The sequence below is a fragment of the Anolis sagrei genome, chromosome 1, assembly GCF_037176765.1.
Source record: "Anolis sagrei isolate rAnoSag1 chromosome 1, rAnoSag1.mat, whole genome shotgun sequence".
Lineage (NCBI taxonomy): Eukaryota > Metazoa > Chordata > Lepidosauria > Squamata > Dactyloidae > Anolis > Anolis sagrei.
In genome coordinates, this window is record NC_090021.1 from 50,242,928 (window position 1) to 50,257,501 (window position 14,574).

Consider the following 14,574-nt stretch of genomic DNA (forward strand, 5'->3'; position numbering starts at 1 on the left):
CTCTGTACTTATCAGGAAAATGGGATGAATTGTGCCTATTTTTCTTCGGCTCCTTGCTCTATCTGAGCTCCTGGCTGTTCCAGGCTCGTCTGCTCATATTTATTTATTTATTTATTTATTTATTTCGAACACTTGTACCCCACCCTTCTCAAACCCCTGGGGGGGAGACTCAGGTCGGCTTACAGTCGGCAGTGATTTGATGCCACAATAAATACATAAAATACATAATAAAACAAGCAATCAATTATAAATACTTAAAAACATTAACAATACAATTTTAAAACTACTAAGAATTACCACTTTAGTGGCCATTATTAGCTGAAAACTAGTTGAATGCTCCATCAAACTTATCCATAATCCATTTCCAAGACTTTGTCAATATAGTTTGTCATTGTCCACTTAATTACCCGAAGGCCTGGTCCCACATCTAGGTTTTTAACTTTTTCCTAAAGGTGAGGAGGGATGTAGATTTCCCCAGGGAGTGAGTTCCACAGGCGGGGGGCCACCACAGAGAAGGCCCTGTCCTTTGTCCCCGCCAAATGTTTTTGAGACATAGGCAGGGCCGAGAGCAGGGCCTCCCCAGAAGATCTTAAACTCCGAGGTGGAACACAGAAAGAGAATGGGGCTCCTCTGTTCCCAGCAAGAAAGAGGAGAGATTGCCCTCTCCTTGTTAATAGTCCTGCAGATGCCCTATTCTGACATCAGCAGAGGTCCCTGGAAAAGGTATGAGCTCGACTGGTGTTCTATGACTGATTATAAGAAGTAGCAACACAAAGATTATGAAAGGTGAACTGTCCCACAGGAGTGGATGCTCTTTTGCGCCATATAGACTGCTGCTTCTTAAATTGTGGGCCCTGACCCCAAATTAGGCTCCTTTTTGCTCAATGTTGGGGTCACAAAAATTGGCAACAGTAAAAGTTTCCTGAACAGCAGCACCTCGTGATTGTTTTAGACATTTACATGAATCTGTGGTGCACTGTTCACTGTGGATTCTGCCCAGAAAATGCTTCAGATGTATTTCATAAAAAGGAAATCAGACTGTTCAGCAAGTCTTGCAAATGCTGATTTGGTATCCGTAAATGTTTCATTTTTATAGCTATCTTATATACTGATATACCCAGGGTCTACATAAAAAATTCTTGAGCCAAAAGGGATTCCAAGCAGAAAAGCCCTGATTTAGACAATGGTTTTGGATTTGGCATGATTGTGCTAGAACCTGAGCTACTCAGGGCATATATTCTCTATACAATCAACTGGAAGTAAAGCCACCAGTTTCCAGGGAGGTGAAATAAGGCTAAGGAGAACTTGGGAAAATTCTCCTTAAACATCAGTCAAACCTGGATGTGTGCCAGAACTCAGATGAGAGAGATTACACAAGTGTGAAATCTGGTTCTTATTTAGATTTCATTAGCAGGTACATTAAAAACAAGCAGACCCCCTATACTTATTGGAATCTAACATGAATAAAAGCTGGCCCCATTGCAGAGATCAACTAATGATCTTGTCTAATTGTGTGGGATTCTACATTTCAGATAGTAGTGGTTGAGCCAGCAAATCTGGATTTTTTTGTGTCGCTCGATCCATCTTTTTCATAGCCCAAGCTATACATGAAAAGATTTGCTTAGTTGAAAACAAACTGGTTATTATCAGGCAGGCCCAAATAATAACTATTTGGATACAAAGCACAGGGTGTGTAGTTTATTCAAGCTGCTAAGTGGGGTGCTAAATGTACTAAGTGCTCTAGGGGGCACTCTTGAACTGTAACAGAATAAACATTTGTCACACCAGGACAAAAGTGTCATGGGACCCACCTGCACGGCCCCAATGCAAGTAGTGTAATTATTGTGAAAATCAGATTAATAAGACAGTTCTGTGGTTAAGAAAGTGTTATAATCTAGGCCTTGGATTTCTCCATCATATAGCATCTATATCAATACTTTGCTACTGAAGATTTTTAAAGCAGGTTCAATTAGCTGACTACCTTGACTATGGAAAAATTGTAGAAATGGTTTGGTTTTTGCTAAGCGACTCAAATGATTATGTAACATATAAAGTGGCCCTCTTTGCTTTGTGTGCAAAAAAGATCCGAAAGAGACAGCTAGATAAAATTGCCATCAATTGCTATGAAGACTCAAAAGTCTAATTACTCCCCCAGTAACTACTGATAATTCACCTTATTTTTTGTTCTTTCTGTGAGCATGAAGCAGACCTTTGTTATCTTTTCCTTCCTGTTTGCTTTGAGGGAATTATCCTGTACCAGTACCTTTTTGTCATGGTTCTGGGCTTGTACAATAAACTATCTGATGATGGTAGAAAGGTATTGTTCTAATGAAATGATACAATGCTTAAGCTTTTTGCTGTGTGATAAATCTCTTTCACATTGCACCTACACTATTTTATTCCAATTTTAACTGCCATGGCTTCATTATGTTGAATCTGAGGATTTGTACTTTCATGATGCGTATACCAAAATTTTCTGCTAGGGAGCTCTAATCATGCACCAAATGACAAATCTGAGGATTCGGGAAGATGCAGCCATGGCAGTTCAGACTGTAAATCTGTAATATGAAAGAGATATAGAATACAGGCCATTGAATACACAGCTGAATACACTCACCTGGTGCAACCAACAAGGAGATTCAACTACACTTTCTTCTCACACAGAATTATTGTTGCTTGCTTTAATAACAGTCAGCTGTCAAGATATTATTGCAGCATATCCAGAACTTTCAAACATATTAGGAATGTCTTAAAACCCTGAATATCATACTATTTGGAAGATTCAGAAAATAGGTTGTTGTAGGTTTCTTCAGGCTATATGGCCATGGTCTAGAGGCATATGGCCATACAGCCTGAAAAAACCTACAACAACCCAGTGATTCTGGCCATGAAAGCCTTCGACAATACATTCAGAAAATACTGTGACAATGCAAACTACCACTACTTTAATTATATCTTCCCTTTCTTCTTAGGATTAGGATTTTAAAGTAACCATTACAAGGTCTGCATGGCTTTCTGGAAACAGATTTCCTATTTGACTGTGTAAAGTGAGCACACCCTAAGGGTAAAAATAAAATCTGTCTCATGCGGAAATTGGGAGGGAACTTGAGCAGCACAGCTACCTTTCTACAGTTTACAGCCTAGGACAGAATAATAAGGCCAATGTGGTAGTGGGAAGAGTCCAAATCTAAATTCTCCACTTGCTACAGTTTTATAGGCTCTTCCTTTGGTATTTAAGTTTCCTTGAATATTGTCAATTTAGAAGTATTAGGTTACCTAAGCTCCATGGATTCATCCCCCATCCAGAAGTATCAGCATGCAGAAAATAAAATTCCAGCTGTCAGAAAGAAATGTAAATTGTGCTGGGGGATTCTAGATTACTCAATATTAAAAATGAAGATCCTAGAGTAAAAGGACGCAAAGATTCACTAAAAAAAGATCATGTGTATGTCTGAATAAACCACAATCCCATGTTAACTATTTGATTGCAGGATCTACTTTTTTTGACTGTATGGTTTATCTGTGTGGTTAAAAATAGTGAAAGTCAATTATTTTGGAAAGTTTGGAGTGCCAGATCCACAACTTGGTAATCCTCGTGAATACTATAGAATTAAGTAACTTGGATTGTGCCAGTTGTTGGACACATAAACACTTTCAATTAGTCACTACCCTATATCTTCATGTATAAGTCTAGAAATTTGGTCAAAATGAAACCCCCCTCCCCCCCCCCCCAAAAAAAACTGGGTCAACTTATGCACAGCTCAATATGCATAAGTTAGTATTTTCAAAAAATATGCGCAAGTTAGTATTATCCAAAATAAGAAACCCCCTTCTCTGAATAAAATTAAGACTGGCAGGAGCTCAGTCCATTCTGTGAGAACTTTAAATATTCAGGGCCCCTCCCTCCTGTCCTTCAGAAGGATGGTAAAGACCTGGCTGTGAGACCAAGCCTTTGGGTCAGTGCAATGAGGTGATAATAGAATGGTGTCCTGAGATAGTTTTTAAGCAATTGATTTTAAAGTGGATACAAGTGGTTTTATTGTTTGTATATATTTGTGGTTTTATGTCCTGGCATTGAATGTTTGTTATATATATGTTGTGCTTTGCCCTGAGTACCCTGTGGGGTGAGAAGGGTGGAATATAAATGTGTTAAATAAATAAATAAATCTATATAAATAAAAATGTAATGTTAGTTTGTGGTATTAACAGAACTAAAAAACCACTGGATGAATTGACACTAAATTTGGACACAGTACACCTATTGAGCCAACGAGTGACCATCACTCATAAAAACACTGAAAAACACAGTGGAAGGGACTTAAAAAGCAAAAATAAAATACATTACAATGCATGCACATAACCACATATATACACATATACACATATATACACACACAAAACACATATACACAGACTGGGTCACAGCAACGCATGGCAGGGGATGGCTAGTAAATAAATAAAAAAGCACGACCCCCTCCATTCTCTCCCCTTTGGTGCCGGTTTTGGCTTTTTTTCATGCCTGGGTGGGGAAATGGTGGGAATAGTGACTAGAGATGGTTGGCCTCCTGAGGCAGAATTGGTGTTTCCCTTCTTCACAGAATGATCCTCAATTTATCCATAGATTATATCCCTAATTTTGACCCCCATACCTGCCCTCAACTTGTGCATGAGTATACACGGCACTTAGGAGGGTATAGTATTCTGAATAATCTTCTTCACGTTGTTACTAATGCTCTAAGGCCGTGATTCTCAACCTTTTGGCCTTCAACTCCCAGAAATCCTAAGAGATGGTAACCTTGCTGAGATTTTGGGAAGTTGTAGGCCAAAACCCCTGGGCATCCACAGGTTGAGAACCGCTGCTCTAAGGAAAGGTTCTGGCATTCAGTACAGGATTAATTTTTATTTTTTTTGCTTAGACCTGGCAAGTCATGCTTCAGCTTAAGGCATTTTAAATTCTGAAATGCAATAAGAGGAAATTAGAGATAAGAAGATGCAGGAGGGAAATGTAGGCAAGAGAGGGGGATACATTTCTTTCAAAGACCATGTTGTTGTATTTTTTTTTAAAAAAAAACATTGGGTTGTGGATTTTTTCTTTTAGAATGAGACGTAAAATGTTTAAGATAAGGTGATTAATTTATTTACTCTCTAAAATCATTTTTTGTAATTGCAATTTGATCATAGCCATGGTTTCTTTAAGTTTGTTTCATGAGAATTAGCCCTTTATGCTTGGCACTGCAGAAGAGTAGAGTAGACAAAACAATTTTCTTTTTTTAAACTTAATGTTGATGATTTCTTCTATCTGTTGTTTTTCTGCCTACTCCTCCTAAATAGGCAAACCCAAAGAAATTCCTTACAGTTCAGGACCTTTTATACAAAACTTAAACACATTTGATGATATTTTCAAATATAAAGAATTTTGATATCCTCTCATTTTTCCCCTGAAATCCCCCCTTTTTCAAGAAAAAAAAGTATTTCTCCTTGGTTTTAAAAAAAATGTCCAGGAATATTATATCTCTAGAATAGATCCATGAAATGAAAGGACAAAAATCCATCAAAACTTGTGTATGTTCCACTGATTAAACTGAATTGTTCTAATTGGGAGTTGCAATTAGATTTACATGTAATTGAAATATTTTTATTTTCTCTTAAGCAGAAAACTACAGATATGAAATCTGTTTATATAACAGAACAAGATGTGATTCCCAAAGCTTGGTCTTCCAAAACATTCCTCAATACTGGCCAAGCTAGCTGGGACTTCTGGAAGCTGAGATTCAAAATGCCTGGAGGACCAATATTTGGGAATCACTTAGCTAACCGATTATACAACAATCAGGCTTCATAGTAGTGGTTCTCAACCTGTGGGTCCCCAGATGTTTTGGCCTTCAACTCCCAGAAATCCTAAGAGCTGGTAAACTGGTTGGGATTTCTGGGAGTTGTAGGCCAAAACACCTGGGGACCCACAGGTTGAGAACCACTGATATACAGGAATATCTCAACTTTGCCCACATTATAAGGTTGGTATGGGCAAATTCAAAGTGGATGAGCAAGTGAAATCCTTAAAATGAATTCTGACAAATCAAGATGTCAATCTTGCTGACACTGAATACCTGGCTTCTAGGCCGACCAGCAATATGCCAAACAATTCTGAAACAACATGAACTGCCAATCTGGAATTAATAAAGTCAAATATACAAAATAGGCTCTTTCCCCCATCTCTATATTCTCTATTCAGCTTTCCCTGTTTTAGCCTCTTTATTCTTGGCCATTTTCTCCTTTGGGTACTTTCACAGAGCCAACATTGGCTCCAGGCCCAGGATTCGCTTTGTGCCAAATGTATTCCATAAACATGTATCAAGATGGCAATTGGACAGTAGGGTGATGGCAAAGTTCATAATAGGACTTTCCAGTAAATCATATGCTGTTTCCTCCCTTTCCTCCTTATCCCTTAAGCTCTTTTTCTTGACCCATTTTTCTGTTTTGGACATCATTTGTTTGGACTAATAACTTCAGATTTTAATATTCTCTTTTACATATTCTCCAGAAAATTCAATTAGTTCTAAACTTGGGGTCCTTTCCAAGTGAAGCAATACATTCTTCAACGCTCCCAAAGGTTAACAAACACAAAACAGTAACTCAACTTCTTGTAGTCATATACATCTAACATCTAGAAAGAAGAAGAGGAAAAACTTTCATGGGAAAATTTTCAAGGATCAGATCTTTCCAATCAGTTAGAACGTCCAGTTTTTATAAGCCTCACAGATCCCCATAAATCCCATTTCTGCAATTTCACTTATCAATGTTTGGGGAAAACTGTATCTCTAGGAAGCTGTGAAGTCCTCCAGACAATTATATCATATGCTTCCCCAGAAAGCTATCACAGTCACTCTGGAAGGTCTAGCAAATTCCTAGAGGGGATAACTACCTAGGAATTTCTAGGTCCTCCAGAGAAACCCTATGGTATGCTGGAATCAAAAATTGGGGTATTTAATGGTGTTTGTTCATATTCACAGTTCCAGTGAATAACTGTGATCTGACCAGGAACAGATTTCCCACAGATAAAGGAATTTGACTGTGTTTAAAGAAAAGTTGAGAAGAGAGACATGTGACAGACTGCCCCAATAATGTATCTTCAAGAAAAATAAGATCAGCAATAAACATGCTTGTGACTATCTGATTTTCTCAATTTTTGAGGAGAAATTGCTACTAAGATCAGAACAGTACAATCTCCATCTCCTAAAGGTAACACACACTCAAAATGAAATGCTTAAGTAACAAAAGATTCTAAAGCACCCAACTCACAATTCTCTATGTACAGTGTCATTCTTTAAGAACAATGGATGTGTACAAATCCACATTAATAACACAGTCCAACAATTATAGTACTGATTCTTTGCTAAGAGTGTAACAGGATTGTAATATCTGTGTCTTTTGCAACATGTTTTGCTGGTTTTCATAGAAATTAGAAGGGGCACCAAAGCTGATCTAGTTCAGTCCATCTTTAGGAATCTCTGACAGAACTTCATCCAACATCTTTGAAAACCTCCAGTGGAGGCAAATTCCAAGTAGTTTGTTTCAGTGTCAAGCAGCTTTTAATCACCAGGAAGTTGTTCCTTACTGAAACATCCAGTCTCATAAATTAAATTTGTCAAAGAACAAACTTGCTTCATCTTCCATATAATATCCCTTCAACATTTGAAGAACTGTTACATGGAAGATGGAGCAAGTTTGTACCCAGTAATATTTTAATAGATTAGTAAAGATTTGCATGCATTCCTCACATAATACCATCGATTAATCAAACAAAACAACTTTAAGCTTTACCGGGAAAGTCATAGTTAGTACTTATTTAATTCTAAAGTTTTTAAAAAATACCTGTGTCCCAATGGTCTCCTGGAAGCATCGCCCAAGCTGAGTTTTAGCAGAAATAGGAAATACATGAGAAATAGGTTGCTGATGGGAATAGGTTGAATGTATTTTCTGGGTCTTCTGAAATGGCAAGCTTTGATAAGAAACCTGGGTATGTCCTGATTGGGATGGCTTTGGTTTTACTTTCTGTCCTGCTGATGTGCTGTCAATTCTTGAAACTTGATGAAACTGCACTGAAGCTTCAGGGGGATGTTTCACATGTATATTGACGATGTTTGGTGGAAATTTCACTGGAAAAAGAAGCCAAAAGGGAAAAAATAAAGGAAGTGCTTAATGAAAACCTTTTGTTAAGTTTAACAACATAAAGTATTTTAAAGGCTTACAGTAATTTTCAAAGTAATATACCGTAACTCCCAAATTTTGGGCAATGATAACGGGATAGCATGGGCTAAGTTCATAGATCAAATTTTAAAAGGTCAAGTTTTCCCTTGACATTAAGCCTAGTCGAGTCCAACTCGGGGGGAGGGGGTAGTGGCTATCTTAATTTCTAGGCCAAAGAGCTGGCATTGTCCAGAGATACCTCCTAGGTCATGTGGTCAGCATGACTGCATGGTGCACCGTTACCTTCCTGCCGAAGCAGTACCTATTGATCTTCTCACATTTGCATGTTTTTGAACTGCTAGGTTGGCAGAAGCTGGGGCTAACAACAGCTCATCCCATCCCTTGGATTTGAACCACTGATCTTCCAGTCAGCAAGTTCTGCAGCTCAGCGGGTTAACCCACTGTGCCACCGTGGCCCTATATATCAATTTTAGCCAATGTTTAATAAATCAGATTACATATGAAGAAGAATGTGCATAGCTCGTTTCTTGCTCCTCTTTTTGAATGAACAAACAAACCAGGAAAGGCAAAAAGTGTCATGAAGCCCAGAATCTGGATTATGAAGTAGTCAGCCTGCATAAGAGACCAAGAGTGATGTAGAAAGGAAGCAGATTGAGTGTTGGACATAGAGAGATCAGGGGTCAAATCCTCACCTGGCCAAAAGCCACTGAGTGATCTTGTTTAAGTTAATAATCATTCAGTCTCAGAAGAAAGCAATATAATCCTTCCTCTAAACAAATCTTTTGAAGAAAAGTCTATAACAGGTTCATCTCGAGGTCAACGTGAGTTGGAAATGGTTTTAAGGTACACATCAGCGGTGCGTATTCATACAAACCCCACACCATGATTTCTAACCAACTTTAAACCAAAGTCTGCTGTTGATTTATGAACCTGGGTTTCATAACCATAATCTCAAGAGTCAAATGAAACTATTTCTGACAGGCTTGTTTATGAATCTTTCACATTAAGGAAGGAAAAAAACATTTATATGATGTTGATTCACAATCTAGTGTGTTTTTGGTATTAAGTGACAAAGCTAATGGAGTCTATGTGCATATACTCAATGAACATATTGAGCGAAATACCAGAATACAGTCAGGTACAGACTATAATCAGAATTATAAATAAAAACAGATCACATTTTTCATTTAAGGTATATCTAGCCTGGTGGAATTAGGGCTCTGGTTTTAAAACCACAATTTGAGAGGCAGTCCCATAATTTATTAAACCACATGAAGATTTGCAATTCAGCTAATTTTAGTGTCCAAGTAGAAGCATAAGAATATGATTGCCTTCAAACCGAGTTAAAATGATGCCTGCTATAATGCCCAATCAAGTTCAGTAATGAATACTCCAGACATTCTGCTGTACTTAAATATATTTGTCTGTCTCAGAATCAACCCCACTGACAGAACTCAATAATAAGCCTGTTATATAGATATTAGTTTAGGAACAGCACATATCTGAAGGTTTGGCTTGCTCATGACCTTCACAGAAGCATTTGGTTGGATATTAAGAAGACAAAAATAATGACTACAGACAATTTATGTGCCTTTAAAAACCAGGCAATGAAGAAACAAAAATAGTTCAAGGTTTCCTATATTGGCTCAGTTGCGAAACAAAATATAGTCAAGAAATCAGACACAACTAAGACTTGGAAATGCAGCTATGAAAGAACTAGATTAAGTCATTGAGTGTAAAGACATATGATTAAATATCAAAATCAGAATATTGCGTATGGCTGTGAAAGCTGACTGGTGAGGAAAGATGACAAGAATAAAATGAACCCATTTGAAATGTGGTGCTATCTCATTATCTCTTCTCTTTCTCTTGCACCCCGCTGCTGGATTCCTATCTGACAGTAAAGATACTGACAAGGTATGCAGTATCTAATTGATGGATACTATGACCTGGAAGAGAAGGAATTTTCTGAATAGAGAGAAGATAACATCACAGAAGTCAACTTCATTCTGAAAATGAGAAGTTGTTTTTTTTTGTTTCAGAAAAAAAATCTTATCAAACAACCTTTCAGTAACATATTCTTAGAATTTAAACTATCTAAGGAAAACATAGCATCATGTCATTCCAAAAAGCAGTAAATTCCAGCTATGTAGACAGATGTTATGACCACTTCTACTAGTCTGGTGGCCAGAATTAAAAAGTAAAACTACAGCCAACAGGGAAATCAGGCCATAAAGAGAGGAAGGGAAAATGTTTACCTTTTACGCCTTGCTGCCCAGGCATCGTCAGTGGTAAAGTATGCGTGGAATGGATGACATGCGATCCCACAGACTTGCTTGCTTGCTGTGGGTGATGATAAAGTTTTGGAGAAGCACCGCTTTGCACAGGGATCTGGCAAAGCTTCCCAGTGTAGTTAGGAGGGCACTGGCACTTATCTCTTGAACTACATTGGCCTCCATTCATGCACGGAAGGTGGCAAATAACTAAAAGATAAGCAAAAACAACAACATGAGAGACTGGCATTAATTTATCCTTGGTAACATTTTCATAATAGCATCACTTATTTAATCAACAAGTGTAATCTGGTGGCAGCGATGCTCTTCTTTGTGTGACTTTTTACCATTTCCTGAGTGCAATGATACCACTCAACCATGCCAAGGGGTGCTGCTGTTACCAACTGGCACAATGCTGGGACACCATTACTACCACACCCCTGCTAAGCCACCGGATTTTCCCTCCAATTGGGGGGGGGGGGGGAATAAGCAAGCCAGATTCATTGCCCATGCCATACACTTGCAAGTTGTGACAAAGGAACAAAAGGTTAACAAAACCACAAAACAACAGAACATATATAAAGGGTGGGTGTGCTGTGCCAGCTGAAAGATGTACTGTCAGGGATCCCACAAGAGCCTACCCCAGCCAATCAGATAGTGGGGTGGGCCCTGTAAATGATTGGCTGGCTGGCCGGTCAATTGCACAGCAAGAAAATTACCCAGCAAAGGGGGCTCCTGGGAAGAAGGAGCCCTCCAGGCACCACGGCAGGCGGGAGGACGCCAGTCGTCACAATGTTCCTGTCCAATAAGTCTGTCAGGACATTTGCTTTGCAGAGCTCCAGGCTAGATGTTTACAACCTCCATTAACTCTTCCAATTGTTTTTGCGGTGCTCCAGGCTAGATGTTTTATAACCACAACATACACTGTCTAGTTTACATGATATGGAAAAATATCCCCAGATAGTTAAACCTGTGGCATTGATCAATCAGATGTCTACCAAAGTGTCTTTTATGAAGATGCTTCCTCTTGGGAAAAACAACCTTAAAATGTCTACATTAGAAAGAAGAAACAAAGTAGTAGAGAACCAGAAGGCAGAACAACGGTTAAAACTATTCAGATTTCACAAGAACCACTAGGACTTTCCAATAAAGAAAGGTTTTAACACTGTGACCAAAGACAATCAATTTTATACCATCCACACTACAAACAATACTCGCCATTGGTTTACAACACCCACACTCACATCCGCTACTGCAGTCACAATGAATATGCTGTGTGGGAAAAGAATTGCATCTCTTGTAAGCTTGGAGCAACAAATCAGAAACAAATGTGCAGTTGTTTCATAACTAAATTGATCTACCCAAAGATCCTCATACAATGAATTTAGGGCATACTTCTGCCTCATTAGCTTTCTTGCTTCTCATTTCCTGTTGACTGACTGCTAACGTCTACTTACAGTTTATACTTTGCGCCTTGAGTTGCTATGACAAAAGATGTTCTCTGAAAACAAATACAGTTTACCACATCCCAAAGTCAAAATCTACATTTAACAAAATAGAAAGGATTTGATAGGATGCCAAATGTCAATTTGTGTTCAGGGCATGGCACTCATGTGAATGGTAAAATTTACCACCCCTTTAAATACCTCAAGAGCCACAAAATGCTTCATTGCAACGCTTAACTTTTATAAGTTGAAAATTATCCTCAATACTTATTTTCTTTATTTTAATGTCTACAGCAGTGGTTCTCAACCTTTTCTTTTCCAGGGATCTCTTTTAAATACGTTTTGTTGCTGTGGCCCATCAAGACTTAACTCAAAATGTAAAGCTTTAAAAATGCATCATGTATTTATTGAAAGTTTCTCATTAAGGGTCTTTGAATTTGGAGAAAAGGGAGAAATAAAGTAAAGCACAGACTCCTATTATAATATTTCTGATAGGGTGATTTAATACACAATAAAATAATAACAATGCTGTCACCAAGATTACTTCCCCACTTTTCATCTATGTCAACATATGTAATGGATACTTTCTTTGTTTCTATCTATCATTACACCAATCCAAGCCAAGTATGATAAAAACAAGTTGCATTCTAGAATTAATGAAACAATTCACTGTTCCAAGTCCTCCTCGCCTTTTCAATCATGGAGCAATATGCATATTCCAAACTATGAACTACAGATAACTGGCTCCAATTAGTTTAACAGTTGCCACGCCAAGTCTCCAAACCAGTCTTTTGCACCAAGAGAGCCAGCTGTCATGCAACACATAAATCATAAATACATTCTGCAGATTATAAAGGGATTTCCTCAAAGTAACTGCAAAAGGGATTGCATCATTAGCTAGTTGCAGCAAAGGCAAAGTTATACATGATTCTTCCAATAGCCAAAATAGAATTTACTGCGGCGTAAGTCTCCTCACAGGCAAGAGTCTCCTCATCTCATCGGGTGCCTGAGGCTAGTCTTCTTTGGCCTTCTGTTCCCATTTACCCAATCCTTCCTATTAAGTTCTTTATGTACCAGCAAGGCCTGTGACCATCAAGGCCTGTGATCTGAAGTATGTCTGGCATTCAGGCCTGACACCTGAAGTGGTGGGATAAGAAAAAGTAGTGATAACAATGTGACTGTGAGTCAGGAGAGAAGCTAATGAGTTGAGGAGCACACGCACTAAGACAATAACCATCATCCACCCAGGAAGCCATCTTCTAAAAGGCTACAAGAGGCCAGTAAATTAGAGAAGGAGTGGCAGTTTTTCTGCCTGCTGAGACTGGCCTCTTCTTCCACATTTCCCTCTACTGAATCTAAACCTTCAATCTTTTGTTTTCTTTATCTTTACTTCCTACTTGCATTTCTTTGCTTTCTTCAGAAGGAGGATGTTGAAATCAGCTATACATTTCATGTTTCTTGAGAATTGAGGAAAAATATGAGGCACAGAGAGGGAGATTAAGTGCAGCACACTCACAACAGCCACTGAGAAAAAATGGATAACGGAAATAAGCTCCACCACTGCTCCTGTATCCCACCATCAAGGACATCAGGTGGAGAAGGGGGACAGGGTCAGAGCTGTGGTGGGGGTCTAGAGTGGATTGCCGTTGTGGTTTTTTCTAACTCTAGGATTCCATGATTCTAGGGCCACAACATCATGGAGGGCCATAGTATAAGTATCACTCCATCCCCATCCTTGATTAGATTGCATCTCTAAGACTGGAGGAAGGGATCGACACATCTTCATCAATCACTTAGTTTCCCAGGAAGTGAGGGAGGGAGGGAGTGGGGCCAGTGTCATTGCATAGTAGAACTGAGTATGCTCAGGCAGACACTATTTGTCTGTTCAGTAAACAGTTCTCTAGACTCTAAGAATTTCTTTCTTTCTTTCCTCCTCCCCCTACCCCCACAAGTGAGGACATTGCACGCATCACAGGTCAAGAACCGCTGATCCGCAGTGACCGGGCTGTGGCACTGCTAGTTAGTAGCCAGCTGAATTAAATCACTACTGACAAAGAGGTCATGAGTTTGAAGCCAACCCGGGTCAGAGTATGCTCCTGATCATTAATCGTCTAGCTTGCTGCCGACCTATGCAGCCCGAAAGACAGTTGCATCTATCAAGAAGGAAATTTAGGTACCACTTTCGGTGAGGAGGCTAAGGTAACTAATTTACAATGCCATAAAACCTTCCAGCAGGGTGTGGAAGAATGAGGAAGTACTCCATCAAAGAACTCGGTGTCACAAGTGGATGGTGAAGCAGCAGCTCCCCCGTGGCCCGAATGGAGCATACCCTCATGAAGTCAGAAAAGCTGGAATGTTAAATGCCTCTGTGTCTGTCTATATATGTTGTATGTCTAAATGGCATTGAATGTTTGCCATGGATATGTGCATTGTAATACGCCCTGAGTCCCCTGCGGGGTGAGAAGGGCGGACTATAAATACTGAAAATAAATAAATAAGTGTTTGCAAAATCTGTTCCAAATCTGGCAGATTTCATGTGTTGAAAACCAAACTGCAACTATGCAGGTCACAGAGTGCAGCCCTTTCCAATGAATTGTTTTTTTCTCTCTCTCTCAAATGAAAAATAACTGCATCATGAATCGGTGGTG

The 14,574-nt window shown here is 38.9% G+C and overlaps 1 protein-coding gene across 5 annotated transcripts in view; it reads right to left on the reverse strand.

Annotated features, from left to right (window-relative positions):
* The window catches only part of LTBP1 (latent transforming growth factor beta binding protein 1), a 207,327-nt gene that overhangs the window by 109,344 nt on the left and 83,409 nt on the right, over window positions 1-14,574 (reverse strand). For all 5 annotated transcript variants that reach the window (XM_067464429.1, XM_060754008.2, XM_067464424.1 and 2 more), the window contains exons 6-7: window positions 10,467-10,691; window positions 7,873-8,156 (exon numbers count right to left, since the gene is read on the reverse strand). In XM_067464429.1, the coding sequence (XP_067320530.1) occupies window positions 7,873-8,156; window positions 10,467-10,691 (509 nt within the window). The remainder of the gene's footprint in view (window positions 1-7,872; window positions 8,157-10,466; window positions 10,692-14,574) is intronic.